A 26,981-nucleotide genomic window follows, 5' to 3' on the forward strand; every position below is an offset into this window, starting at 1 on the left:
CGAGCATGTGACAAACGCTGACATAAGGTATTCCCGCAGTCAATTTGGTAGAGAATTAGGCGTATCATTGTTACAGAACCTTTGGAAGTCGAAGACAGGTGCTTGCTGAGCGGACGAGTATGCATACTATGACTACATAGTTGAGTACCAAAGTGGGTTGGAAATCATCACGTTAATATCCAAACCAATCAACAAATTTTGCAGGATGACCGTTGCTCCAGGACTTCCCCAACTGCTTGTTGTAGGTCTTGGTAACCTTCCATTTCCCCAGACCCGCCATAGGTAGGTTCCCATTCCATGCAATCGACATCTGACGCGAAAGACTGACTGAAACTGCAGCATTGGGCATCTCATAATCGACGCCTTAGTTGCAAGATTCCATATACATATGTCCAATGACAGGACGATGGGCGGCGTGACTGGACGTTCAAAGGTCACACTAGGTGAAACTGCCGTATCTCTGACGCTCCTGAAACCAAGTAAGTGATATAACTGTTTTTGATTTCTCAATGACTTTGAATACTCGGTCAGAGCCCCTCATGAATATCACCGGTCCATCGGTAGCAGGAGCTCTCCACAAGTCTGTCAAAGCCTCAGATGCAATGGTCGTTATCCACGATTCACTATCTCACAAACTGAAGGCTTTGTCTCCAAAAATGGGTGGTTCTGCCAATGGACACAATGGTGTCCGTAGCATCATATCGGCACTCGGAGGCGAAACCAATTTTCATCGATTTCGTATCGGCATTGGTAGAGGTCCTGGTGATGTAGCAGAATATGTTCTAGCGAGGCTTCCGGAGGAAGAGAAATTATATTGGAATGGCGATGGCATGGGTCTCGACCTTATCTGTAAGGAACTCGAACGCATTGCTCGCAAACAGCTTGAGAGCCGAGGCTTACCATGACCTCTGTGGGTTTATATTTCAGCACTTTGCTAATATGCTAATAAATTTTGGCCTTAGACCTTGGGCAAGCATGAGGTTTCGCCACGACACGTGGCAAATCGCGGTGACGGACTTCATCCTGTATTTATTTCCGTTCAACGCTGACAAAGTCCCGACTTTAACGCGCCCCTGTAGCATACTGATGAGCTTGTACTTCTCATCTCTGTATGTATATCCCGTATTCTGTGCTGGCGTGGCCATAGCGATGAATCTTACACGTTCGGAGCTACGTCACGGATATAGTTAAGCCTGCGCACGATACGTTCTTCCAGATGCACGCAAGGTATTTCCATGTGCTGATGCGGTTGTCCGACAGTGTTCAGGTCATTAAATGATTGCATATAAATGTTCTGGAGGATCTACATAAGCGCTGTTAAATAGCCTTCGCTCAACGTTGGTTATTCCCCACAACACGAAGGGAATTACAAGTGTCATCATGGTTGGTTGGCTACTAGCATCCGCTGCTGCGGTGTGCATTAGCACGACATACGCCCAGCCATCGCCAAAAGTTCAAGCACGTATCAGTGCTGCTATAGCAGCTGCTCAGGCATCTAACTCCACGAAGATCGACTACACTGCTTTCGTGAATCCTTTCATCGGAACTGGTAGATCGGGTAATTTTTTGGCAGCTTCACGTGTTCTGACAACTATTTCCCAGATCACACCTATTATGGAGATGTTTGGTAGGTTTCCCTTGTGACGCGTCTTAAGCTGTTGAACGATGCCTGTTGCGTAGTCCAGGAGCGTCGGTAGCCCTTCGGAATGGTACGTCTCAATTTAAATATCACCGTGACAACAACGCGCATGCCTACCTCTAGGTCAAATTCGCTACCGACTTCACAGGTTACGCGCCAGCGGGTAAGCTGTTCTGCACTGCGGCCATATACGCTTCCGTTACAATGCGTGATGAATCACCCATAGGATACAACTCGGATCCGTCGCAGAAAGCTCGCGGAATAAGTCCCCTGCATGACAGCGGCACGGGGTCATCCCTCGGGACGTATGGTAACTTCGAGGTCATGCCCCTCCTTTGTCCTTCAGGATTCCACACGTGCACGACCACGCTGGAGGCGCGTGAGAGGTACAGGAAGAACGATAGTGATGGTATAGCGTCTTACTATGTTATATGGAAGTTCTAGGAGCTGAAATGAGCGCATCAGACGCCTCCCCAGGCTACTTTTCGCTGACTTTAGATAATGATATCAAGATAGAAGCTACATCGACGCGTCGTGCTGGGTTAGAACGTTTCACATTCCCGAAGGGCTCAAAACCGTACTTTGTGCTCGACCTAGCCAATGACTTGCCGGCATCATTTGCGGGCGGGTCCCTCCATATCGATCCAGTACAGGGTCGTATCACACTCGGCGGCCACTATGGCTCCAGGTAGGCATTGAACGTTTTCGATCGACGATGTGGTAAATCAGTTTGATTGTGTTAGCTTCGGTCCCGGCTCGCACCACTACCGAGTATTTGCTTGTTATGATCTCTTGAACGGCGGAACTCAAAAGCTGAGCGAATATGGCATCTGGACGGGTGATAAGTGAGCATCGCGTGCTGCTGTTATATTCGAACTAACGATATGATCATCAGGTTCGGCCTCGACGCAAAGGGACTCGGTCAGACCCACCTCAATCTCTCTAAGAACTTGATAGGCGGTACACCCTACCAATCAGGTGCACTCTTCTCATATGAGGGTAACCCAGAGGAAGTGATCCTTCGTGTTGGTATTTCATTCGTATCGACAAACCAGGCCTGTGCCAACGCCGAGGAGGAAATTGGCAAAAGTTCCTTCAATGAAACCCTGAAGGCGTCCAAAGCTCTTTGGCAGGAGAAGCTCAGCAAGATCGAGGTTGATGTTGTACACACGCCCCATAATGTGACGGAGATGCTGTATTCTTCGCTGTACCGAGCGTCATTAACTCCTGTAGGTGCAAACATCGTAACGGAGTTGAGCTAACCACGTTTCTGCAGAATAATGCTACTTTAGAAACTCAGGGCGCATTTGCGAACACGACATCATTCTACTTTGACTCTCTTTACTGTAGCTGGGACACGGTGGGCAGCAATGATGTGATGTCGGAATTTTACTCACCCACATGCGCAGTTCCGAACATTTTACCCCCTCATGACTCTTCACTCCCCGGTTGAATTCGCACAAATCGTGGACAACTACATCGATGGCTGGCGTAAACTCGGCTGGATGCCGGAATGCCGCGCGAATAACCTTCCTGGGTGGACACAGGGCGGATCAAGCGGCGACAACATCGTTGCACAGTTTGCGGTGAACTACCACAATGAGGCGCGAGCGCTGGGAATTGACCTCAACGAGCTGTATGCCGCGCTCGTCACGGACGGGCAGGTGAATCCGCCCGAATGGAATACATTGGGCAGGCAGGTGAATGTTTACAAGTACGTGACTTCGTTGGTGGCGCATCAGATATAAGCGCTGAATTTGATATACAGGCAATTTTCTTACGTACCTTTTGCTGTTCTAGACACTGGGAGCACCGGTAGACAGACCAGAGAGGGAAGTAGAACTCTCGAGGTGAATCCTCCCTTATCAATGCTTGTGTTTCGATCTCAAGACATGGCTGTATCCATTCCAGTATGCATTTGAGGACTTCGGTATTCGCCAAGTGGCACAAGTGCTTGGCAAAACGGACGACGTTGCATACTACACTAACCGATCATATGTGAGCGAATAGTGGTGTCCAAGTCGCTGATCGCAAACTTTACAGTGGTACCGCAATGTCTGGGATGCAACTGTAAAGAGTGATGGGTACCAAGGTAATTCGAGTCGATGTAGGGATGTCAATCCTAACATATTATCATCGCAGGGTTCATGCAGAAGAGATTACCCAATGGAACCTTCTATAACACCGACCCTGTCAACTGCTCGCCGAAGGACACCAGGAACAATCCAGAGTGCTCGCTTCAGGAGGATAATCAGAGCGGGTTCTATGAATCATCGTCGTGGGAGTATAGCTGGTGGGTATCTCTGTTCGCAAAGACGTGTTGGATGCCTTATGATGGATAATAACAGGTATGCACCGCATGATACGGGGTACTTGGTTGAGCTCATGGGAGGAAATACAACGTTCACGAATCGACTCGATCATTTCTTTGAGGTAGGTTCATCCTACGGGTCGTCCTAACTAACATTTACCTTGTTGACGTCCAGGCAGGATATTACCAGGCAGGCAACGAGCCTTCTTTCCAGGTTAATCTCTTATATGCAAGGTTGAAACGGTGCTGACCTGTGGAGCAGACACCCATCGGATACCACTATGTGAACCAACCTTGGCGCTCTGTTGATCGTGTCCGTGATGTTGTCATGAATAACTTTAACATTGGTAAAGTTCGAGAAGCTAGTTGGTGTGGAATGGTGCTGAATTAGATCCAGAAACCGCAGGTCTTCCTGGAAACGACGATCAGGCTGCAATGGCAACACTCCTCAGCTTCCATCTCTTAGGATTGTACCCAGGTAAGCTCCTCATCGGTTCACCCACCCATCCAGTTAACTCGGGTACAGTTCCTTCAACGACGCACTACCTTATTGTCTCTCCCTTTACGCCAAAATATACCATCCACAACAGCTACCTCAACACTAGCACTACGGTAACTGTTACCAACTACTCTCCTGCGTCTGTGGCGCACCCGATACCCAATGGTGTGCCTGCGTACGTGAAAAACGTAACGATCAATGGAAGGCCTGCGAAAAGTAGATGTTACATTGATTTCTATGATACATTTAGAGTAGGTGGGGAGATTGAAATAGTTGTCACGGAGGACAAAACGTATGATTGTGGTGGACCTGTACCAGAAAGTCTGTCGATGGGAGGATTTGCTAGGGCACGGTGACAACTTGAAGATAGAATTAGATTTGTCCTTGTTTGGCCACATGGGTCCGTGCAATAATTGATATTGAAGCCTCGAGTCGCGATCTCCATCACAAATCAACCGGGCTGCAAAGTCCACTTTTAGATGTAGATCACTGAACAGAGCCTGGGGCATATCTCATTCAGCTACCAATGTTTCTTCGCAACGAACCAATGACTCAGCCGTGCTGCGGTATATTTCGGCTCTCCCCATTGCCACAGACAACCGCCCAGGCAGTCATCTCGGGTATTCTACTTGACAATAGTGTCGCGTGGTTCGACGGACAACAGCGTTGACACCCTCCACAAACTTCAAAGCTGCGCGAGATCACTTTTGGTCAGTGGACTCGCACTTGCGTTGATGTACCCTATTCACGAACGTGGCCTCGCAAACCGCTATAATTGGTGGCAGCGATCAAATGTCCTGATAGAAAATTAGGTTTCGCAGCGCGCCAGTCATGTACAGTACATGCGAACGATGGCAAGCTGGAACTTGGCTGGAACTTACCTCCATCGGCTGGCGCCCAACACCATCATTCATTTCGACAAATATAAATACTTCAATCCAGCCACCCCGGAAACTTACCAACTTGGTGCATTTCATTAACAGGCTGGGTCTCGCCGCGTCAGCACGTGGATCACTCGATTGGCACTCCGCTCTCTACTGGATGTTTATCGCCGCTGATTTAATAAACAGCGGAATTTGTTATTCATGTTATTGGTATGACAAGAACCATCACATCGTGATGCTCGACGACCAGCTTATCATCTTCGGCATGAGCAATAGGTGAGACTCCATTCACATTGGTAGGTATGCTTGAACAGGATGAAGAAGGACAAGGATACAACGGCTATGCAAGCAAGAAACAGGCATGTCAGTCGAAGGCTTGCGATAACGACTCGCCAAGTATTGGACCCAGGGCGGGTGCAGCAAGGAAGATACCGATTGTGGTCCCTTGCTATTGAGAATCGTACATATCAGCCAGAGTTATATCTGTCTAACGTCGGCCTCTCTGTCGATGAAGCCAACGAAACGCCGATCGTGATTCATGACAGACGTGTTATTCACGTATACAGTCAAAGCCCAAGGTCATACGGCGGGCAGACGGGCATCGGTGAACCTGCGAACAGACGAAAGTATGGACACAGCCTAAGACATATAATGAAATCGGCGAGACCGGTCAGTATCATGAGACAGTGAGTACCTCGTCGCCGCGGCAGGGTGCAATTATCCACTAACAAATGCCAGGTCCGTGAAGCAGGCTAAATTCTGCAGTTGAATGGTGAAGGGACGGTGTCGAAGCTAGAATAGTCTATGCAAAACGACGTGATCCAATAATTATTTCACTTGATGGCATGTCGCATTGCGTACGTCGAGACTCGAGACACAAGCATCATTAATATTGCGGTTGGGATCGGGGACTTGGCGGCGAAGTAAAAGAGTGAGAAAAGAAACTCGAAGGTTGCACGAAGGTGCACGAAGTCCTCCTGCCTATTATGGATGCGTGATGATAAGGGGATGCGGCTGTCTGGCACAGAGCGCTGTCAGGCTTTCCACACAAGGGTGACCTTGAGGCCTCAACGCCTCTGGCTTATGCACTACCCTTCCCTTCGAACACGGTCTCGTCTTCCAGTATGAACAACTCACTTACTACTCTCGATGTCACTCCAATCACTTCAACCCTCATCCCAGACTTAACCAGTCTTATCACCCGACAAAACCCATACTCGATTTCCGGCGGGACTTATGGAGATGTTTACAAGTGTACATACTGTGGACCAGATGGCATTGAAGAGGTTTGTGCAGATGTTAGTTCTTCTACATTTACTAACTTAACGCTCGCCCGCAGGTCGCCGTCAAAGCGTTTCGATCAGTATACTTTAATGCTAGGGTAATGTTCTATCCGAGGGAACAGTCATATTCTCATGCTTTCTCAGAGGTTTCGGAGAGAGCTTGGAATTTGGAAGAGGTTGCGGCATTCTAATATTTTGAAGTTCATGGGTACAGCTACGGGTTTTAGTCCATCAGAAGCTTTAGTCGCTCCGTGGATGACCAACGGCACTCTGACGTCGTTTCTCCTCCGGAACAAGACCCTTGGGCTGCATGATCGTCTGCTTTTGGTGAGCACTTCAAACATATTCCTAGTTTGCGCAGTCGGGTTCATTGTTTTGACAAGCTTCGTGACATTGCTGCTGGCCTCAACTATCGTGGGTGAAAACGTGCATATCCAAAGAAAAATGTATAATTTTTTTTTCATGTCAGTTCATACATTTAGTTTGACAGAAGACAGACATATGGGCTTGAACCCCATCGTTCATGGAGATCTCACTGGTGTAAGATTCGTTATTTATTCTATCCCTCACACATTAATAATCAGTTCAAAGACCAACGTCCTTATCGATGGTAACAGAAAGGCGTATCTTGCAGATTTTGGTCTTTCCGGAACTTTAAATAAGTTGGCTGACATGACGTACCTCGTGCAGACGAGTTGTCATCCAGGAGCAGTGAGATGGACAGCTCCTGAACTTATCTCTGAAGAAGAATTAGCTTCTGCAGCCACTACTCGAAGTGATATGTACTCCTTTGGTTGTATCATGCTCCAAGTCAGTCGGTGGTAGTCCTTGTTAATGCAACTCACTAACCCGTCCTACAGGTTTTAACGGGAGATATTCCTTGGCGTCACTTGACCAAAGACATCGCAGTCTTACTAAAAGTGGCTGAAGGGAAAATGCATCCTCGTCCGGATGACTGTTTTGTTACTGACAAACAATGGGATTTCATGACCTGTTGCTGGTCTACTACACCCAATAATCGTCCTCCTGCTGAGGAAGCAGTTTATTTTGTGGATAGCGCTTTGTGCACGAGGACCAGCCGCGAGATCCCGACTTTGATCTCTATCAACGCTATTCCATCACCTTCAGCGGACCATACTCGTGAGACTGCTATCGTGAAATATCATCTCTTGTTTTCTCATATTGTCGTATTACCTTGTACAGGCATATGGCACCATGGCGCCCGCAGTTCTGCCGACTACGTAACTCAGCCTTGTTACAGCATGTACTCTGGGCCCTCACCGAAATTAATTGCTCGCCTCGGTGAATTCGCTATCATTTGCAGCCTTGCATTGAAACGCTAACAATGTATCACTAGAATTATACGCACTCTTCCATGACAGTTTCAAGAAGGGGCATGTCCCATCAAATTGTCCAACCAGACTTGAAGCGCAACTGTTCCAGGCTAGCCAAGCATAGGACACAGTGAACTGCACCTGACACGGGTATTCGATACGCTGCAAAAAGGGAAACCTCACTCGTCACGTCATGGAATCTTACATGAGGATTAGGGCTGGTTGTACAGGCTGCGGAAAGGAATTCGCGCGCTCGTATATGATGAGAGAGCATCTTCTTCAATCCAGATGTGGAAGAACCTAGATTGTTGTCTTGTACCACAAAGTCGCTAGATCTTTTTTGAAGTAGTTCCTTATGAACATGATGCGGTCTAGGAGATGCTCGTGTTCGCTTGCTACAAGGCCACCTCAAAAGTTCAGCCTTGACTTTATGCGCTACTTCGAGCGGGATTGAGCCATAGATGGGCGGGGAAAGCGATAGAGATAGAGATAGAGATAGAGGTCTCGAAAGGGACAGGAAAGTCGATGCATATTGTCTGTAACAAGTTTGTAATGTGAAGTGTTTTCAGGGGTTGGCAGGGGTTGATTATGGACGGTGGCCATGACATTTAAGTTTTTGATAGTTTTACACAAGTAAATTCATTCCCAAGAACGGGCTTTATTTTCGGAAGGTCGTCCATATCGTCTAGATCATGATGTCCTTGAGCGAAGCTCGGACTACTTATGTGTGAATTTTATTGTAGTACTGACATATCTTAGCTCGATGTTCGTGTTACGAATGTGGCTGTGTCGGGCTGCTGACTTTCAAACATTGAAGTTTTCCCTCCCAAAACAATGGATTTTAGAACTCTTATGCATTCTAGAACGATGCCTTCGCGAAGAACTAGATCACTGAACTGAGTCTGGGGCTCAAATAGCATATCTCATCCAGCTATCAACGTTTCTTCACAACGAGCCAACGACTCAGCCGCGGCTGTACTGCATATTCCGGCTCTCCCCACTGTTATGAACAACCGCCTAAGCGGTATCTCGGGATCCTGTTTGACAATAATGTCGTGTTGCTCGACGGACAACAGCGCTTATACCATTTACAAGCTGCGCGAGATCACTTTTGGTCAGTGGACTCGCACTTGCGTTGATGTGCCCTATTCACGAACGTGGCCTCGCAACCGCTATAATTGGTGGCTGGGATCAAATATATCCTGATAGAAAAGCAGCTGGTATCTTTCCTGTTCGAGCAGTGATTAGGTTTCGCAGCACGCCGGTCATGTATAGCACGATGGCAAGCTGGAACTCAACTGCATCAGAACTACCCAATACCATCATTCATTTGGACAAATACAAATACGTCAATCCAGCCACGAGTCGAATTGTCCCCGGAAACTTACCCAACTTGGCGCATTTCATTAACAGGCTGGGTCTCGCCGCGTCAACACGTGGATCACTCGATTACTTAATTGTTATCTTGGGCGGTCCGCTCTCTACTGGATGTTTATCACCGCTGATTTCATGAATAGCGGGATTTGTTATTCATGTTATTGGTATGACAAAAACCATCACAACCAGCTTATTATCTTTGGCATCACAAGTTGTGGCGAGTTTGCTCGCGTGATGTTATGGCGATAACAGCTATCGTAGGATGAAGAACTGCAATGATACTCGAGTCGCTGGGACGGTCAGATATGATACTGCCCATTCAATTTCGTGGCGGATGGGGCTAGTTTCGTTCATCCTGACTATCGTGAGCATCTAGTAGCGTGTAAGGCACATTTAAAGGGACGATGCGGTACGGCGGATCTACTATCATCGTGAACCTGCCTGTTCTTCAGGGTCGGTTTGTTAAGGAAATCGCGAGCTAGAGATCTCCACCAAACTCCCTTTGTCACGGATTCGGACTGTATTCATTTGCGCCCCACATGGAACCAGCGGGCCGCAGAGTCATGTAACCCTAACCCTAGAGTAAGGTTTGAGCTCATCGGCTCCTCCGTGTGATCCACTGGTGTGCGCAGCTTGCCAAAATATCTCTATGGACCACCGTGACCGATGTTCTCTCACACAATTTGTCTTCGAGCCGCCATGAAAGGTTCTCACGACGCCCTTCAGAGCGCCAAAGTCAAGTTCAGCAACCACCTCGACACCATCCAGCTCGCGACGAAGGAGTTCGATGTAGATACCAAGTACGTGGATCTGGTTATCAGGGTGAGTGTGTTTTTCGTTGAGACATGCTGAGTTTCAATGAGTTGGTTCTGAAGTTCATTGGGGCGTCGGATCTTGCAAAGGTGCACGTTATTGGCATGATGAACCCGTGTTTTCGTGCTACGCTTGACGACAAGGTTTCGTACACGTGAGTATTTCGTTATTTGCTTTTTGACGCTGGCCTACTTTATCGCAGGTCGACTATCAAGGTGAATACCCTGTCCCCAGTTTGGGACGAGACCTGGATGGTCAAAATGGTTCCTTCCACGGCTACGTTGTCTGTGGTTGTACAAGAGGTGGAGACTGGGGCACTGGTAGATAATGACATCGGCACATTCCAGACGAGTGTAAATCCAGGTACGAGAGAGGTCGAGATAGTTGGAAAGCGTTCGGGTCGAAAGAAAGGATCGTTCTGGTTAAAGGTAAGAGTGCGATCGCGACCGATTGTGGTTATCAACGTTTCATTTCTCTCAAGATTGAATCCTCTCCGTCGGCACATAATTCAAGATCACTACCATATTCGTTTGATGGCCCGATCCACTATTCTCGACACGACTCACCAACAATGGGCGTTCTTACCAATCTCAAGGACACGCGGTTGTATTCGACATGGAAAATCTATATTAAAGGCGTCCCGCAATTGTTTGGGGATATGGTGCAACGATGGAACCACGATTACAAGGCGGCACATGCAATTTTCAAACGACCTACATCAATTGCAGTGCGTTCCGGCATCATGGCTGGCCACCACATGTTATACGCCCGGTCCGTTTCAAACGGATTTGGGGTCATCACAAGTGCCGATGATGTGTTCAAGCTTCTGCGAGGCGGCTTACGTCGAGACGGCACAAGCATATTTGAAAATCGCGTCAAGCCCGCAGTATACACGTATGTTATCGCCGAAGAAGACGACACCTTCCGTTTCTCAGAGACAGGGGCGGCGTTCTTTGTTGACTTTGCATCGAAGCATGCACTGCTTAGCAACTGTGCAGAAAGCGTAGTGTATAGCGGAGAGTTTCACCCTCGCCCACAAGGTGGCTGGGAGAACTTCTCCGATGAAACGGACGATAGCGGTGTGAGATGGGAGTTGGTGATTGATAACAACTCTGGGACTTATTCTCCTAATCCCGATATGCTGCATAAAGTTGTCCAACTTCTCGAACTCAATTTTACGGGGATCAACGTAGTTGGGCTAGCACAAGACGATCCAGAATTGAAGAAGAGCGTCAATGCGTGCAGGGAGTATGCATCGAGGGTGAAAAGTACGGAGTTGAAGCCTCATGCCACTGAGGTCGAAGAGACGTTATCGGATCGGATTTTAGCACATTTAAGAAGACCTAATAATTATTGAAGATGATGTCGTTGTCAGGTGTTAGAGAGCAGGTGACATGGTTGATGTAAGTTTGTAGTACTTTATTTAGTAGTGGTTCAACGTCGTGGATCTCCTGCAGGCCCATCAAGGAAATCACCGAACACGAGTTTCTCAGCCACAAGCTGCTTGGGCACGAGGAGAACGGTGTTCAGCACTGCAACTCAACGCTCTTTGACTCGATATCATCCAGGAGTATTTCATCTGTTTCTTCTGTCTTTTGTGATGCCTTGCAACCTTTGATATTAATTGTAAGTCTTCTGTTCGTGTTTTTTTGTCTACTTGTTTTTTTTTTGTTGATCAGACTCGGCGCTCGTTACAGGGCTTGAATATCGGTGGACATAATGGATACCAGGGATGATTTGACTAGGGCTGCCCTAGTTCAATACATTCCCTCTCTGAATGATTCCTCCTTACTCAAACCAGAGCTGCGGCCTGTGTTTACCTTTGCACCACTCTGCTCCCAACCTTGGCAGCCAATTCCAAGCTGCAGCAGTAACCCTATTTTCTCCTTGTTTTCAGAGGACGACTTCCCACCTCTCAAGTCTAAACACACACAGCCCGTGCCTGGTCCTTCCAATCTTTTGAAGCAGTCTGCTCCGGTGAACTTATACCCGAGTCCACCGTCCAGCACTTCTCCATCAAAGTGCACCATCTCACTACCAGAAGAAAGAGGCGAACTTACACCCATCTTCACTACCCATTCACCAGGCGTCTTGGACTCCCCGACTGTTATGCGTCGTGAGGACCTTGCTTGTCATAGACCTCTAACGCCACCACCGACGCAATTACTCTATAATCTAGAGTTACCGGGCTATGAAGATAATGACGATGATTCGATGTTTGACGAGAGTGGGCATACAGCTCATCAGAGTGATTTTGAAGAGGATTTCTATGACGGGATATCTGCTATGTCGGATAGTTCCGCCGAGTCAGATTCGCCGCTTTCACCTCTATCACCACCCTGGAAGCCGCCACCCGAACACAACTTGGTGAAATCCCTTTGGGATGATCCGCCCTCGCCCAAATTTTCCTGGTCTCCCTGTTTAGGGAGCGAGGACATTGGCGATCTCTCTACATCAGTATCGAACAACATAACATCCTTTTCATCTGATCAGGCGCCCTACCTTCTTGGCGTTGATCCGCCCTGTCCCAGACTCGTGCCGCTCCACATACCCTGGCCATCGCACCAACACATACCCATGCATCAACTAGATGAGCAACCCCCATCCTCCTCCCAATGTCCGGCGCTTTCGTCGACAGACATGGTCATCGACGGCCCTCCAGAACTGCGATCCCCTCATCTCTCCCTTTCTGGTCTTCCCGAGCTAGAGCATGAAAAAGCGCTACCCAATATACCACCATCATCTCCCAGCAGGCGGTCCTGCTCCTCTCTGCCCGACGACACAGATAACCTCCCACCTTCTCCATTCTCTCCTGGCCCATCCCTCCTCTCGCTTCCAGGTGCTGACACAGACGACGACCTCCTCCCCAGTGCATCCGCATTTGTGCCCCTCGCGTCATTGCAAACCGTCCCGTTTGTTGCCAGCCAGCCCCTTTTGTTCATCCATGATCCGAGGGACGTACCTCTTCCACGCTCACCCTCGCCTGAGGATTTCAATCTCTGCCTTTCCGTGCACGATATGGACAGCGACCCTGAGCTCGCACAACTCTTCGAGTTGCGTAAGCGCTCACTTGCTGCACTGCAGGGGTCGCCCGAGGGTCTGGAATGCACAGACGCATACATGCGCAAGTCGAAGAAGAAGCGAGAACGGGAGAGGAGCGCAGAGGTCGGAGCTCTTCTCAGGTTAAAGCTGGGCGACAAGCTCGGCATGGATGTAAACGAAGGGAAGAGTCCTGAACGCCGCAAGAAGGGCGTCATAGGAAGCATATCCCAGCTAGTCGCACAGATGGTGTTCCGGCGGCACGAGGCTTCACGACCACTGGCGAAACGCAAGCCGGTATTATATGCGCAGGAATATGTGCATTCTCAACTGTCGGCATGTATTGATGATGATCCGTAACTACGAGGATCGGATCAGTGCTGTTTTTTTTAGGTGCGTATGCTTGGATTGCGCGCATTTTGGGCGGGGCACTTATTTTTGGTGCGTGACTCGTGGTGTAGACTTCGGAGGTGCACCATTTGGCGCTGTACATTCAAGTGTTATGTTGTTGGACTATGTCCTTGTATGCCTTTAGTTTGTAATCATCGTTGACACCGCTAGCATGGAACCGCTCTCCCAAACCCCCTTTGTTTCCCATCTATTGGATTTATGTTTGCAGATATAGGAATAGGCGCCCGTGTACGACACGAAAAAATCTAACTACGTCGAAAACTATACATTTGTTGTACATCATATATGCCAGATTCGTAATATCTATGCAGTTCCGCTATTCCTCTCTCGATTCTATGCATTCTCCTTCGCAGCTTCGATTGTGAAAATCATTGAGCAATTTGAAAAGTTCAGATCAGATTGATTCTTGAGAGACTGCTATCATTTGATCGCGTCGAATTGCGTTGAGAAGCTGATGTTTTGATGGGACGCAGGTACCAGCTAGTATGATACGTACACGAGGCTGAGGAAATGGCTAGTTTATAATACGTGCACTGGGTGTGTATCCTACGTATGTAACTACAGGTATTTAGCGGTGTTCCGAACGAAGCATCGTTTAAAATTACTCTAAAGTTCAGAAAAAGTGTCCTGCGCAATACGTATTGCCCAGCGCGCCTGCGGTTCGTATTCCTATCATGAATTTTGATTGGCTTATTATTTCGAATGAGCAGGACCGTGTGCGATGATGCTTGCAATTGGCTTAGCGTGGACAGGTGTTGCCCGGAGATTCAACGTTGGTCGAAGATTTCAATCTTATGTTGAACAAGTTTATTGCTTCGTATCTTCTATGTGTCATAGCGATCAAAATTAGTCACGAGTGTATACGCGAGAAGAAACGGACTGCTCTATACAGGTACAGTGCACCCAGGGCTTGACGTGATTCGTAAGACCTGGTATACCATTCGTCGAGCTTAATCGATCATCATTTGTTCAGCTTAATCGAGTAAAACGAGTAACACTCAACATTCGGATTTTGCTGTAGATCTGAAAGGCTGCTCACATTCTATGGATTCTGCCTTGATGGGGAGTTTCTTGGTACCGGTCAGCATCGCATTGACTTGTTCACGACGCGCATTGAGCTTCTCCACCGTTTCCCGGTCCTTGAATTGGCTGACAAGTGCAACCAAAGAATCCAGTTTCTTCAGGTAGGCGCGCATGCTGACCGAGATAGGATTTGAATCTGCGACCGCCCAGGCTGCGCTACAGTAAGACCCTTACCCCAACTGACCAACCTGCGCCACTTACCTAGCCATTGCTCCTCAACTTCCTGAAGCTTCTTCCCGATACCGTCAACTTGCCGTTTCATAGCCTTCCGATACCTGCTCCACGTCAATACCATCACAGTGGATATAAACGTCATGACGCATGGCACAATAAACGTTCCGTCGGTAAATGCATCATCGCCGAACAATGAATCGGCCAAATTGATGGAAACGGCATGTTTCAGCTGCGCAGCTTCCATCGTCGGAAACTAAGTACTCGGATTTCATTATATTATAAGATAAACGGATTAACACGTAACTCACATCATCCGTGCTCTTGCACTTTAACCTTGCCATGACAGCATGGGACTCGCATCCGTTTTCTTCTAAGATTTGGTCGACAAGTTTGTTGATATTCCATTTGGGCCATGACGTCTTAACCCAGGCGTTCCACGCGGAACGACCTTCATGGTCATCGTCCTTCCCTTTCACAGCGATGTCTGCAAGATCCCCAGCTGTCCTACAATTGTTCATGAACGCTTCGACTGCCCGAGCTGTGTCTACTGTCCATTCAGCGACACGGGTTACACCCCTATATTGGTCGTACGCCCACGGGTCACCAGTTACGTGTGTTAGAGACTGCCATACCGGATTGGACCAGGGCAGCGCTGGATCGCCGATCCAGAGTTGGATCAAAGCAAGAGAAAGCGGAGTGGTTGGCATTTGGGGCGGTGGAATGGGCTATGAGCCATCAACAAACTCTTTTATCACCCTCCCCGAAAGCACAACGGGCCACGAGGCTGTTATTCGGTAGCACATGATGGCACGGCAAAAATTGTCATCTAGCTTGGTATTGCAGGATGACGGCACCAGGTGCTGAGCATGATGAATATAGCAGCCAAGATACCCTGAGTTGGCGTCCTTTGAACTAAGGCTTTGGCTTGACTTGCTTTGGACTTGCTCATCCCAAACTTGTCGGTGACTCGGATTAATTATACGCGAACTTGCCTCAGCGCGTCGCTAAATACACTGCTGACTAAGCCAGGCAAATGGTAGTAGCAACCGCCTACTCACTCCTGTTCCACTAGAACTGTCACGGTGTCCATTTTCTCAAAATCATCAATAACTCAAGAGCCAGCATTGTCTTGACTGCGTGGCGGGGAGATGTCCTTTCACAGTCATTGATCTAAGGACACGCACGCCTGAAACAGCGAGTACCCATCCCTACAACTCACACGGTGACCTAACTCCAACTTTTGGTACATTTTCTTGCATGGATGAGACAATTGTTCACCAGTAAATTGCTGAGCTACTCCGAATTCACCTTCGCACTATCTCCACGGGCGAGGGATATTCTTTCGCACATGAATCCCGCAAGGGGGTCAAGCTGATGTAGGTCTCTCGTCCCGTCTACTATTCAAAGGATGCATCCGTGTTCGGTCAGGGTTATGGGATGTTTGGCACCCGCTTTCTTATCACAGCGAAGCTTTTATTCCCACATTTCCCACATCACACAGACATGTAGGGTCATACAACGTCGAGGACTTGTCAACCACATTGCAACTTCAAGCAAGACAGCCCTTCTGCTTCCAATTTCCTTCAGGTTTATAGTGCCTAAGTTGCGTACATCTCAAACCAAAAGTAGAATACGGGGCCTGGATAACAAACCCTGAAGGTCGAGTCATAGTTGTGGAGGAGGATTCTGCCATTTTCTTACCGTCACCGTTCGCATCTTTCAGGTTCGTTCCCCTGATTTGGGTCGATGCGGTCTCAAAAAAGTCGTTCTATGGTCCTCCAGAATTCTCGCTTCATTTCTCACCTCCTGTAACAGTCCGATGCGGTTCACAGTTCCGGTGCAAGTTGTGCATGATCAATTTGCCGTGGTGTGCGCTGTTCTGCCTTGTAATTCGGCGCCCGTTTCTAAAACTCTGAGGTCGTCACAACGTACCTCCCTTCGTGCAGGTAACCAGCGACCACGTCTTGAGGAAAGGCTGTTGGTTCTCAGCTAATCGGTGATGTTCCGATGCCAATAATTAATTCAGATGACCCAGAGAAATTCAAGAACGCTCCTGTTTGTTTGCAACTTGTCGGTCGGACTCTGGAGGAGGAGGCGGTCATCAAAATAACAGAGGCCAATGCCCATTTAGCAGGCGACACCTTCGCCAGTAGCGTTCAAGACACCCTCAAATAGAAACAACAAACGAGAAATCAACAACTCTTCCAACCCATTTCCCGACAATTTCCCTGGGCGTTTTCCTTCTGTTCTCATGTCGTGAGCACTGAGAATGCATAACAGTGTCAGCAAAAGCGAAAGCGACCTACTGTGAGCTCCCCTAATATATGCCCTTCTCCGAGGTCTTCGGCGATTCACTGATTAAGTGGTGCCCATGCAAATTGGCTTCTATATCAACAGCTACATCTATGTTGATGCATGGCTGGGTGATGGTGTGCATGTGTGCATGACTTCGACGAATTGGCTTTCCATTAGCCACGGCCTTTTGATGAGTATGGTAACGAAATGTTCAATGAATGCAGCAGCAGGGATCGTATGATTGTTAATGATCGTCCATGTTACGACGTAGTACAACTGAAGTGTTTCTCTACTCCACAGTTGCTCTACAGGCAAGGAAGTGCAGTTGCTGAGTCGATCGCGAAAGGTTACTACGGCCATATATAAGCTATTAGAATATCTCTCGCTGCAGTTTGACCGTCCATCTGCCGGGAAAAACGCGTTAGTTCTTCGTCAAATCGTTAGTTGAGTACAGAAAGTGGTATATTCAGTACTATAGAATACATCTAGATACTTATTTTAATAAGAAGTGGACGTTGGGGCCGCCACGCTGATAAAGGAACGATAATTTCTGGATGTAATTTTGAGAACATGTGACCCAATATGACGCGTCTCATCGACGCGTTCTGAATGTCTGATACCATTGTCCTAGCATCATTGGCTTTCACCAAACCATTAGACCATCACGAAAGATCGTTCCATCAATTGTTTTACTTTCGTTATCGTGTTTTGATCCGCTGAGCTGCTTTTGATCCGTTGATATCCTCCGTAGTGCCTTCATTATGCTTTCTATGCTTTGAATTCACATACTGGTAGTCTACAAATTGTACTCGCAACTGCAATATCATATTTTGTCGTGCTCTCACTTCAATCACTCGCATTTGAGAATGTTCGTATTATTTTGCAAAGCCGGGAGTGATTACTAATTAGCACAACGCTGTAACGGTCACCTGGCATGGGAAGTTTGAGATATTTGAATTTCCCCTACCTCCGAGTCTGTGCTGCCTCGATGCAAACGTGGAGGGCCAGAGTGGAGTACCAATGATAGTAGTACTCTATCTTACAGCTGGCACCCTATCATGACGAGAAAGAGTGACCTTGCAATTAAGCATTGCCGTATAATGCCCGTTAGTCAATTGATTGCATGATGATTGCATCACTTATCATATTAGTACTCATCAGACAGTGTTGTTACAGCTTCGCCCCACAAGTCCTGAGCTAGCAACCCATGAGGTGGCGTATGTTTCATGAATCGAAGTCCAAGTCATTCATGACAAAAACCCATTTTCAGAGCTTTAAACAGTCACGGTTGTCATCATCATATCGTGCCACGTCGGACTTCAGCAAGGTCCAACTGGTTAAGCGAAGGTATAAGAAGAATCCTTGATTTTCGAGGTATGCAGTGACAAAGCTCTAAACTTGACTTCTCTCAACTTCAAACATGCAGCGTTTTTTCCTGCTTAATGCACTTGCCTCCATGGCAGCTCTGGCAGTCGCATACCCCATGTCAGGAGAGATTACGGGACCCTGCGAGTACTCATGATGTCAGTAGCATTATATTTATTAACATAACATGCAGCCGTAGCCAAGCGCGAGAATGTGGCCCGTGGCAAGTATTATTGACCGTCAGTCGACACCACAATGCTGACATACTTATTTAGCCGAAGACGAGGCTGCTGGTGTCTACTTCCCTATTAGCTACGACGACAAGAAGCGCTGTAAGTGTCGTTGACCGTTAGTCGACACCACAATGCTAACATACCTATTTAGCCGAAGACGAGGCTGCTGGTGTCTACTTCCCTATTAGCTACGACGACAAGAAGCGCTGTAAGTATCGTTGACCGTTAGTCGACACCACAATGCTGACATACCTATTTAGCCGAAGACGAGGCTGCTGGTGTCTACTTCCCTATTAGCTACGACGACAAGAAGCGCTGTAAGTATCGTTGACCGTCAGTTGACGTCACAATACTGACATACCTATTTTTAGCTGAACAATGAGGCTGCAAACTATATGTGACCCAAGGGTAGAAACACTAAGTTCGAAGTTGGGATCAGACAAGAGTAATCAGTAGCAGCGTATGGGATTGAATGAGTGTAAGAGTCGATAACCAATACATGCAGTCGTCAGTAAAATACCACGTTGCTTGAATTGACTTATTTATTGGGGGACAACTTGAATGTCTTAACATCCAGCCGACAAAGACAACTCAGACAATTAAAGAGCTGAAAAGCATCTCAAAACAATTATCAAACTTGAAGTGTTGCAAGAAAAATGAGTGTACGACACTTGAAACGTCTAAAATGTCACGTGAGGTGTTGGTTTACTCGAGCTACTTGGTAACTTTAATTTCTCGTCCGACAGTCTTGTAGTTGTGGTAGTCCAAAGTAACAAAAAAGCGCACCCTGCAGGTATGTCATACTTCGTAGCCCTTATAAACGGTGTATCCAACATGACACTCTCGATTGTCCAGATTTTTTTGAACTTCTACCTGCAGACATGGGCACTCGTAGGGTGCTATGTTTACCGTTATCGAAATATCTATTTCTGCTACTATCGTCTTTATGACTGTTATCCGGAGGGTCTTGGCGTAAAGGTGCTTCAATGGATGCGGTTGCCCCATGCCATCACAAGGAAACAACAGGAGTTAAAAGAGATGCTGGACGAGTTTGACGAGTTTGACGGCCAATCTTTTCCCCTAGCACTTGATGACGGTCTCACCATTTTTGACCGGCGGGTAGACATTAGGTTCGACGTTGACGCAGAATGGGCCTATGGGATCGACCTTGATCACAATATCTTCGACATAAACGGGATACCATTTTACTCCTTGGAATGCCTGCCAAAAACAAAAGCTTTTCTTGAAGACATTTCCGAAGACCATTACCGCAACCTAGCTTGTTCACCAGAGTGTTCTCCTGAGAATAGGTACAAGAGGCCAGCGGCGCCAGTCATAGACGACTCTGACTTAGAGACATCGATCTTTGGCTTGCACGAGCCCTGGCGCGGCTTTGAGCGACTTGCTCGGCATCAGCGACATCTTATCTACAAATGAGCAGGTCCGGGTCTCATTGTTAGAGATGATCATTGGGTGCTGCATGTCCCACTCAGACCTTCAACTTGGCCAATTAATTCACGAATTCGAGACCATATCCAATCACAATCAACTCACAGATGTGGGATGGTTTAATGCCTCCGTTATCAGCTTTGCATTTGCTCCTCAGATATTCGAAGCGCCATTCGCGTTGTTCCATCCTCCCAAGCCAGATAGAAAGGAATGTGTATGGGTTCGCAAAGACACCGTGGTTTGCTTCGCAATGCATTTAGACAACGAGAGATGCCTGCAGGCCTCTGTATCACGCTTGATCGAATCAATTTTAGACCAACGGTATGCTCCAGGCGATTACTTTGGAGTTGCATTCTCTGTTTCCCACTGTGCAATTGTCAAAGTGGTAAAGGACATACACACGACGTTTAGTCATACCACTGCCCTCCAATTTTTGCCGTCATTCTTCGCAGTGTCTCCTTCTACGCCAGGAATCACCGCTCTTGCTCGCCTTGGTTATCGCATTGACCCTGCACTCTTTGTGCGTGTCATAAAGGTCTGGCGTGGGCACAAGGGAATAGATGCATGGCGCAAAAAGTCCTTTGCTCGGGGGATTAGCGGTGCACCACCCAGCATTAGCTCTACACCGCTGCCCTTGGAACTTTGGCAAGAGATCGCTTTTTATCTTGATCTACAAAACGTCCTCACACTGGGATTGGTTTCAAAGCTATGCCGTGAAGTGGCCTCGATGGTACTACGCTATCCCCATGTCCTTGGTCATCGCTTGGTCGCAGTTTCCAAAGAGATTCCAAAGCATCCGCTGCAAGCTGCCTCTTTCTCCGCTATGTGGACTGGCATTCCTGCCACTGTGTTTGTCGGGAAGGAGACATGGGAAACTGAAAGCGGGGTTGCACGTTTTCCCCCACTAAACACCTGGCTTCATCTTTCCGTTGCAGGCACACTCCAGCCTGACACTGAAGTGAAAAAGAAAATCCGTATTCCAAGATCGTGGTATAGTTAGCACCACATAGGATCCCCTACTGTGTTGCATATCCCATACATGTGGGTCCATCGTCACGGTAGCTTTTTTTATATTCCATGACTCAACCATACATATTCAATATTACATACTGCTAGTTGGTACATGTACACGCTGCTCGAAAACGATCGAATTCAATGCCAGTTTCTGCATCGGATCCAGCACGGGTTTAGTGTGATATCGTCGAACTCTAAGGATGATCGATGAGGCCTGACACTCGAAAGCGATTCATAGCTGTCTCAGTTTCTTGGAGCAATTAGCTTTGACAGAGAGCAAAAATATGTCAAAAGGTAAGTAAAGCCCTGGTCAAAGCGTCAAGTGGCGAGAAGAATCACAGTGACTTTTACTCATGGTCACAGTCGTGACAATAGTCATCGTGACTATCAAGTTCGAGCACAATCGCACCAAGTTAGAATAGTCAGTGGTCTGCTCACAAAAGGATTAACCACAAGTCCACATCATCCAGATATATAAATTCAGTGCTCAACATGCAATCTCTCATAAACTCATCCCAATCCCATATTCACAATGTCCTTCACTACACCCGTCCAAATGACTTATCCCTGTTACCACTACCGCCCGCTCCCCTTCGTCCTTGATCCTCATGCTCCCCAGTACGACAGAGAGCAATGTGAGGGCGTATTGGCTCTGTATTTACGACAGAAGTTTGGGAACCAGCCTACTCGCAATACTCTCCATGCACAAGAATACGATGAGTCTCCCAACCAGACACGCATGATGCAAGATGTCCTGCCGCGTACCCGTATGTCAGAGGTTGAGGATTTTGACACACAGTTTTTGTTCGACAGCGACAATTCCCGTAAGAACGCTGAAATCCAACGGGCCAACCGTGCCATCCGCGATCAGGCCGTTCGTGAGCACGAGGCTACTACCAGAGAGTGGCACGATTTTGCTGCTTTCCAGGCCCAGTTCGAGAAGCAACGACTCTTTCCTCACCATCATTTATATGCTGAGAACTTTCTCGCAGGAACCGTCAACCAAAGATGTTCTCACATGTCCAGTAATTATACTGTTTCTGGCCCGGATGAGCCTTCGCTCAAGGACATGATCTCTTCCCATTTGATGGAAGAACGCCGTCTTATGGCAGAGCACCGGTCTGAAGTGCGCGATATGCTCCAGGCGATTCTTGTCCGTCTCTCTAAAGGCACTACGATCGAAGCTCCTGTCAAATGCGATCATATCACAACCCTGACTGCTACTTCCACATCAGTCAACGAGGAAGGACCCAGACTTTCACAAGAGGGAAAAGAAAAAGCTAACGAGATCACTGACTCTGATGCCCAAGAAGAGGCTGCTGCATCGCCGGTCCAAGTCGCCTCCTCTATCTCCCAGATCTCTTCTGTTGCTGCCCGTCTTGAGAACCTCCTCGCTGTCTTTCAGTTCCCTGTCGAACTCGATTTTTCTTCAGCCCTCGGCACCGCTGATGTATTTGCATTGACTTACACCCCGGCCAACGCGCCTGTTCGCGCTCAGGAGCATGCGCTTTCGTTGCTCTTCGCGGATTTGGACAACATTCCCAGCTTTGGGTCCGATGTAGTGCGAAACGCAAGGCGCGCGGTTGTGACACGTGTGGATCAAGCTCTCCAAGAGCTTGATAAAGGTGTGGAGGAACGAAGGCGCCGTGCTTGTGCTAAGAAGGCGATCCCTGTTACTCAGTCAAATGATGGTGACCCCTCAGAACCAAGCAATGCTACCCCTGCGGATGTTGTGCTTGCTCAAGTCCCTGTTGTAGATGAAGTTCCTATCTAGGCCTGCAGTCCCAATCGCCGCCTGATATCATTCAACTTTTATGTTACCTTCGGTATTTTCTTTACATTTCACTCATGTTCTGCCTCTTATACTTTGTACATCCATGGAATATCCGTTCACGATTACTCAATTACGTACTCTGGCCAGTATGTAGAATGAGTCAAACCAAGTTGTTAATGCACATATTTTGTACAACATTGTCAATGAGCTGGAGTGACTCGTTCGGGGTTGCTAATTAGCGTGCCATATTCAAGACTGAAGTTGATTTGGAGCAGAAGTTCCTCATGAAATACAGGCAATAAATAAAACACAGCGCTTCAAAAGGGCCTCATCAAGCTACAACAGAAGGCGATCAATCCAAATTGACTATTAGCTGGCACCAAGTCCCATTTCTTCGCCTGCGCGTCCTTCCTCGTCTTTTGCACAATTAGCACACAGGATATGAACACCTTTTCGCGTATGAGATCAGCTTCAGCTCGCAAGTCCAGGTGAGCACGACACATAATCCTTCTCCGATCGTGCGTCAGAACGAAATTAGAGGGGTAGAAGCGAGCGATTGTACTAGTACTACTACTAGCGCCGCTTCCCTTGTACAACTATCAGAAGGTTGTCAAAACTTGTTCACATCTGTTGCAGATCATGATCAACCCACATCAATTCCGCCGCCCCGGCCTTCTTTCCAGCAATACGTCTCTCTCCCCTCGCGGAACGACGCAGGACTAGATGATCAAACCTCGTAAAAAAATATCTCGCAAAAGCTTATCAAATGCAACATACAACGATGAAAACATAGGCATCTTGAACCAGCTGCCAAGCCTTGTAGTTTCACCACCTAACGTCATCAAATCCGGGATGACATCCCTGTGCTGCACCGTTGCCAGTATCCTCTCTTCCTGGCTGAAAACGGTCTTGAGGTTCGTCCCTGCCAGACTAGCCCTGACGGTTCTCACAGAGTATCGTAGGCGACCCTGTCCACGCACTGTGGCATTCGTCGATGTCATCACATCATGGTCAAAGTCCAGTATTGTTGTTGCACCGAATGCCGGATCTGGAACAGCGAGTTCGAAATCGTTGTCAACGAGAGTTACCTGGGAGTCCATGGGGGTTGTTCTGTAAGGCTAGTAGTGAGTTTGACGGGAAAAGTGGACGAAACGAAGTAGATAAGAGACGTGTTGGTAGATAACACGAAGATTAGTATGAAGACATTTAGAGGCGGAGACTTTTTGTGAGGCGTTCTTGTAGTGCGTAGAGCGGGGGAATCAGAGTATCCGATTCTGCCAAGTTGATAAGAAGTCACGGTGTACATGAACTACTTATACTCCGAAACGGTAAGGGTTCTCGGTAATAGATGAGCCAAAACGATTATGTGAAAACGGATACAAAAGGGAGTGGAGCCGCGCTTGACAGGGTAGAGTAGAAGGAGAGGAAAGAGGGTACGAAAATTTGAATAAGTGACGATATGAATGAGTATAGTTTGACAGAATAACGAGGGTCGGATAGTGGTTTTGACAGGGGTGAGCAGGCTGAGAATATGGTGACAGTAACAAGAGAAAGGGACTGAGAGTTGACAGAAATGACGAGTTTGTTGTAAGAACTGGGATTGGGACCATATTGATTAATGACGGTGGTGAAGTCATGAAGGAGGCAGGAATGAACGCATCAGTGAGTCACGTGGACGGTCTACTGGTCCGAGCGTTAGAGTTTGATTTGAAGTCGTGGTCGGGGCGTAGGGGATATATTATAGTTCAGATGGAGCGGTGGTAGACACTATCAAAATAACTATATTACCTTTCAGGTAGACGAGCGCGTACACTGGGAGTGGGCAGTCCACAACTTTCTAGGCAACGGTGCTCTGTGGAAGATACTGTTTGAAATACACATAGCCTTGTACTAGCCTTGTTCGCGTGGAATAAGAAAAAAACACAAAAATAAGCCGGTCGTAACAGGATGATTTCAGGAACGCCGTACTAGTGTCGATTTTGATAATAAATCAGTTGGCAAACTTGAGCAAGTGGGTACCGAAAGGGAATGTACTTGGGCTCCTTGTATATTCATCCAGCTTCTCATACAATTAGAATGAGCACTGGTCCCGGTTCCCAAGTATGAATGACGACTAGGTCGAACACTGTCGAGTGGGAACCAGCGGTCAATGACTGGCTCCCCAATAACAATAACGATCTTCCGCTTTTTCGGAATGCGTATTCTCGCTGTTTGGGAGTCGCGGATTCATTGCATGCCATACATACTTGCTGAATAGGTCAACCGCAGACAATACGCTGCCAAAGAGAGAACAAGATCTACGGATCAAGTGATCAGGAGAGGACGGTCCTATGAGTTGAAACAGTGGATGACCTTGTATAACACTATCTGAATTAAGTTGCGACGGACGAAATGCGCGAGAACCTTTACAATGTTGAGTTTCCAGCAAGAGAAAAAAGAACGTCAACAGCTTGTATTGAATGGCAATCTGGGGATCTACACAGATAGGCAGAGATCTGATTACCAGATATCTGCAAAGATCCAAGACCGAATGGAGAATGAAATTAAGGGTGATTCTCGTTGCATACCTAAGAATGGGTATGCGCAAAGCCTTAGGAGGACAACCAGAGTCAGTTCAAGGATACAGCATGATCCGCCAGCGCCTTTGAACCCGTCAGTTCGGATTTGAGAGCTGAGGCTTAAAGCTGGCAGAGAAAAGTAGACAAAAAAACTCACCAACAAGCAGAGGAGGTCGAAACACGCGGGAGCTTGTTTCCAGAGAAAGAACAACAACGGCTTCTAAATTTTGGCATGGAATTCATGTCGTCGAACAGGTAAAGAGGGATAACACTGTTCGGCTACATGGATGCCACGCCCAATGTGAATAGTTGATTGCGTGATGACCTAAGGACATGGCTAGAGTCAGTTCAATGCAAGTTCAAGGATACAGAGGAATGCTTGCCTGCTCAACAGTGTATTTGGATTCATTGGCTTAGAACTGACGATCTCGGAGGACGTGCTCGTGAAGTTAATACCGAAAACTGAAGGGTCAAAATAATGGTGTTCAAAATACTCACTGATATGAAGAGTAGGGCGGGATACACCAGAGGTGTAACACAGTTGCACTTCCAGAAGGAGACAGAACACCAGCAGCTTGTACATATGAACATGAGACCTACACAAGCGGAAGACGATGCAGAAATCCCAAGTTCTGTGGTGATAGCATATATGAAGAGGATGACGTCAGTACTATATAGTGAAAGGATGGGCAAATGACTCGCCTGTCTACCAGTACCTTCGAAGAAAGAACACCGTGCCCTCACTATCATACGCATGCGGAAGCCCTAGGCGCGTGCAGAGGAATGAGCCACCTGAATCGAAGGAAACGGGCAGAACAGACCTTATAAACGCCGAAGGCGCTAACCTTGGGCGAGTTTTGGAGGTGGTGGTAGCCGAAATGAAGAAGAGACTAGACGATTCATTTGCCATGATATGTGGAGCACTAGAACCGAGACTACATGAAATCTTGATGTGCGTAAGCTTCGAGTCGGGCATGCAGCTGCCAACAGTTTGTAACTCACGCCAGGTTCCGACTGCCAGAACGGCGCAGTAAGGTACTAGTCTGCAATGATAACGATTATAGACAACCCTCGAGGCTGAAGTTAAGTGGCGCTGTGAAGGAAACAAAACACACTAAGATGAAGATGGAATGGCGAGTATGCCAAAAACTATCTTGTGGCGTCGCACACCGAGACGAGCGCTGAGAAGAAGAAAAGGACGAAAAGGTGGGGCCTTTCAACTTGTTGGTTTGAGGAAACGCGCGCAGAAGTATGAGGGATGGAGAATCTCTACGTAAGCGCTTGTCAAGGCATACTAGGACCGTGATTTGCATGTCGATGTTTCAACGGCGGATCCGCGGGAAGCACTACTTTGTGTAGAAGGACAGCTGCGACTATTGGCAGATATCATGCAGGCTTTTGCTCGATGGGCCTGGCTTTAATGTCAGCGTTGCGTCTGTTGGACGG

At 47.6% G+C, this 26,981-nt stretch overlaps 11 protein-coding genes across 11 annotated transcripts; 8 read left to right on the plus strand and 3 right to left on the minus strand.

Annotated features, from left to right (window-relative positions):
* Positions 1 to 188: 188 nt before the first annotated feature.
* On the plus strand, positions 189 to 1,048 carry EDB93DRAFT_1178560 (peptidyl-tRNA hydrolase). The gene is made up of 4 exons (XM_041450587.1): positions 189 to 282; positions 340 to 479; positions 532 to 910; positions 963 to 1,048. Exons 1-3 carry the CDS (start codon positions 206 to 208, stop codon positions 903 to 905), a joined length of 591 nt encoding a protein of 196 aa, XP_041302379.1. The 5' UTR covers positions 189 to 205; the 3' UTR covers positions 906 to 910; positions 963 to 1,048.
* A 6-nt stretch (positions 1,049 to 1,054) lies between these two features.
* On the plus strand, positions 1,055 to 5,256 carry EDB93DRAFT_1178578 (glycoside hydrolase family 92 protein). Its single transcript, XM_041450588.1, has 21 exons — positions 1,055 to 1,191; positions 1,261 to 1,549; positions 1,603 to 1,627; positions 1,681 to 1,693; positions 1,763 to 1,802; positions 1,866 to 2,048; positions 2,105 to 2,327; positions 2,383 to 2,484; positions 2,535 to 2,868; positions 2,916 to 2,999; positions 3,049 to 3,353; positions 3,408 to 3,489; positions 3,551 to 3,637; positions 3,683 to 3,731; positions 3,782 to 3,932; positions 3,988 to 4,072; positions 4,126 to 4,164; positions 4,213 to 4,297; positions 4,348 to 4,428; positions 4,477 to 5,159; positions 5,235 to 5,256. Exons 2-20 carry the CDS (start codon positions 1,381 to 1,383, stop codon positions 4,803 to 4,805), a joined length of 2,466 nt encoding a protein of 821 aa, XP_041302380.1. The 5' UTR covers positions 1,055 to 1,191; positions 1,261 to 1,380; the 3' UTR covers positions 4,806 to 5,159; positions 5,235 to 5,256.
* EDB93DRAFT_943262 (uncharacterized protein) lies at positions 5,083 to 6,369 on the plus strand. The gene is made up of 5 exons (XM_041458032.1): positions 5,083 to 5,159; positions 5,235 to 5,609; positions 5,658 to 5,692; positions 5,743 to 6,019; positions 6,072 to 6,369. Exons 2-5 carry the CDS (start codon positions 5,281 to 5,283, stop codon positions 6,100 to 6,102), a joined length of 672 nt encoding a protein of 223 aa, XP_041302381.1. The 5' UTR covers positions 5,083 to 5,159; positions 5,235 to 5,280; the 3' UTR covers positions 6,103 to 6,369.
* EDB93DRAFT_1233821 (kinase-like domain-containing protein) lies at positions 6,131 to 8,477 on the plus strand. The gene is made up of 9 exons (XM_041451317.1): positions 6,131 to 6,619; positions 6,673 to 6,714; positions 6,761 to 6,943; positions 7,000 to 7,030; positions 7,086 to 7,156; positions 7,208 to 7,426; positions 7,477 to 7,756; positions 7,820 to 7,918; positions 7,974 to 8,477. Exons 1-9 carry the CDS (start codon positions 6,458 to 6,460, stop codon positions 8,072 to 8,074), a joined length of 1,188 nt encoding a protein of 395 aa, XP_041302382.1. The 5' UTR covers positions 6,131 to 6,457; the 3' UTR covers positions 8,075 to 8,477.
* Positions 8,478 to 10,026: 1,549 nt separating this feature from the next.
* Positions 10,027 to 11,497, plus strand: EDB93DRAFT_1094489 (uncharacterized protein; the record flags this gene model as incomplete). The annotated part of the gene is made up of 4 exons (XM_041446598.1): positions 10,027 to 10,149; positions 10,203 to 10,294; positions 10,343 to 10,568; positions 10,622 to 11,497. The coding sequence occupies 4 exons, from the start codon at positions 10,027 to 10,029 to the stop codon at positions 11,495 to 11,497; spliced, it is 1,317 nt and encodes a 438-aa protein (XP_041302383.1).
* EDB93DRAFT_943478 (uncharacterized protein) lies at positions 11,469 to 13,992 on the plus strand. Its single transcript, XM_041458033.1, has 3 exons — positions 11,469 to 11,766; positions 11,838 to 12,256; positions 12,320 to 13,992. The coding sequence occupies exons 2-3, from the start codon at positions 11,860 to 11,862 to the stop codon at positions 13,537 to 13,539; spliced, it is 1,617 nt and encodes a 538-aa protein (XP_041302384.1). The 5' UTR covers positions 11,469 to 11,766; positions 11,838 to 11,859; the 3' UTR covers positions 13,540 to 13,992.
* Positions 13,993 to 14,588: 596 nt separating this feature from the next.
* Positions 14,589 to 15,554, minus strand: EDB93DRAFT_1255588 (uncharacterized protein; the record flags this gene model as incomplete). Its single annotated transcript, XM_041453804.1, has 3 exons — positions 14,589 to 14,824; positions 14,875 to 15,100; positions 15,156 to 15,554. The coding sequence occupies 3 exons, from the start codon at positions 15,552 to 15,554 to the stop codon at positions 14,589 to 14,591; spliced, it is 861 nt and encodes a 286-aa protein (XP_041302385.1).
* A 3,909-nt stretch (positions 15,555 to 19,463) lies between these two features.
* On the plus strand, positions 19,464 to 21,369 carry EDB93DRAFT_1178620 (uncharacterized protein; the record flags this gene model as incomplete). Its single annotated transcript, XM_041450589.1, has 4 exons — positions 19,464 to 19,533; positions 19,575 to 20,072; positions 20,095 to 21,179; positions 21,297 to 21,369. Coding segments are annotated over exons 2-3 (1,583 nt in total), but the record flags the coding sequence as incomplete, so codon positions are not given.
* Positions 21,370 to 21,594: 225 nt separating this feature from the next.
* On the plus strand, positions 21,595 to 23,172 carry EDB93DRAFT_1178624 (uncharacterized protein). Its single transcript, XM_041450590.1, has one exon. The coding sequence runs from the start codon at positions 21,736 to 21,738 to the stop codon at positions 22,975 to 22,977; it is 1,242 nt and encodes a 413-aa protein (XP_041302387.1). The 5' UTR covers positions 21,595 to 21,735; the 3' UTR covers positions 22,978 to 23,172.
* Positions 23,173 to 23,294: 122 nt separating this feature from the next.
* EDB93DRAFT_1094487 (uncharacterized protein) lies at positions 23,295 to 24,077 on the minus strand (the record flags this gene model as incomplete). The annotated part of the gene is made up of 3 exons (XM_041446597.1): positions 23,295 to 23,573; positions 23,630 to 23,696; positions 23,755 to 24,077. 3 exons carry the CDS (start codon positions 24,075 to 24,077, stop codon positions 23,295 to 23,297), a joined length of 669 nt encoding a protein of 222 aa, XP_041302388.1.
* Positions 24,078 to 25,767: 1,690 nt separating this feature from the next.
* On the minus strand, positions 25,768 to 26,442 carry EDB93DRAFT_943601 (uncharacterized protein). The gene is made up of 3 exons (XM_041458034.1): positions 26,034 to 26,442; positions 25,919 to 25,975; positions 25,768 to 25,860 (listed from the first exon to the last, which is right to left on the minus strand). The coding sequence occupies exons 1-2, from the start codon at positions 26,289 to 26,291 to the stop codon at positions 25,949 to 25,951; spliced, it is 285 nt and encodes a 94-aa protein (XP_041302389.1). The 5' UTR covers positions 26,292 to 26,442; the 3' UTR covers positions 25,768 to 25,860; positions 25,919 to 25,948.
* Between the last annotated feature and the right edge of the window lie 539 nt (positions 26,443 to 26,981).

Source organism: Suillus bovinus, assembly GCF_016758785.1.
Source record: "Suillus bovinus strain UH-Sbo-P2 chromosome Unknown EDB93scaffold_97, whole genome shotgun sequence".
NCBI lineage: Eukaryota > Fungi > Basidiomycota > Agaricomycetes > Boletales > Suillaceae > Suillus > Suillus bovinus.

Bases quoted from the DNA above. Each gene is read 5' to 3' on its own strand.
- EDB93DRAFT_1178560 (XM_041450587.1), top strand. From the start codon at position 206: ATGACCGTTGCTCCAGGACTTCCCCAACTGCTTGTTGTAGGTCTTGGT. The intron at 283-339 runs GTAGGTTCCCAT...CTGAAACTGCAG, and splicing joins TTTCCCCAGACCCGCCATAG to CATTGGGCATCTCATAATCG. The intron at 480-531 runs GTAAGTGATATA...ATACTCGGTCAG, and splicing joins TCTGACGCTCCTGAAACCAA to AGCCCCTCATGAATATCACC.
- EDB93DRAFT_1178578 (XM_041450588.1), top strand. From the start codon at position 1,381: ATGGTTGGTTGGCTACTAGCATCCGCTGCTGCGGTGTGCATTAGCACG. The intron at 2,485-2,534 runs GTGAGCATCGCG...TATGATCATCAG, and splicing joins GGCATCTGGACGGGTGATAA to GTTCGGCCTCGACGCAAAGG. The intron at 3,354-3,407 runs GTACGTGACTTC...TTTGATATACAG, and splicing joins AGGCAGGTGAATGTTTACAA to GCAATTTTCTTACGTACCTT.
- EDB93DRAFT_943262 (XM_041458032.1), top strand. From the start codon at position 5,281: ATGTACAGTACATGCGAACGATGGCAAGCTGGAACTTGGCTGGAACTT. The intron at 5,610-5,657 runs GTGAGACTCCAT...AGGATGAAGAAG, and splicing joins ATCTTCGGCATGAGCAATAG to GACAAGGATACAACGGCTAT. The intron at 6,020-6,071 runs GTGAGTACCTCG...AACAAATGCCAG, and splicing joins CCGGTCAGTATCATGAGACA to GTCCGTGAAGCAGGCTAAAT.
- EDB93DRAFT_1233821 (XM_041451317.1), top strand. From the start codon at position 6,458: ATGAACAACTCACTTACTACTCTCGATGTCACTCCAATCACTTCAACC. The intron at 7,157-7,207 runs GTAAGATTCGTT...ATCAGTTCAAAG, and splicing joins TTCATGGAGATCTCACTGGT to ACCAACGTCCTTATCGATGG. The intron at 7,757-7,819 runs GTGAGACTGCTA...TACCTTGTACAG, and splicing joins ACCTTCAGCGGACCATACTC to GCATATGGCACCATGGCGCC.
- EDB93DRAFT_943478 (XM_041458033.1), top strand. From the start codon at position 11,860: ATGGATACCAGGGATGATTTGACTAGGGCTGCCCTAGTTCAATACATT. The intron at 12,257-12,319 runs GTGAGGACCTTG...TCTATAATCTAG, and splicing joins CTCCCCGACTGTTATGCGTC to AGTTACCGGGCTATGAAGAT.
- EDB93DRAFT_1178624 (XM_041450590.1), top strand. From the start codon at position 21,736: ATGTCCTTCACTACACCCGTCCAAATGACTTATCCCTGTTACCACTAC.
- EDB93DRAFT_943601 (XM_041458034.1), bottom strand. From the start codon at position 26,291: ATGCGTATGATAGTGAGGGCACGGTGTTCTTTCTTCGAAGGTACTGGT. The intron at 25,976-26,033 runs GTGAGTATTTTG...TAACTTCACGAG, and splicing joins CCGCCCTACTCTTCATATCA to CACGTCCTCCGAGATCGTCA.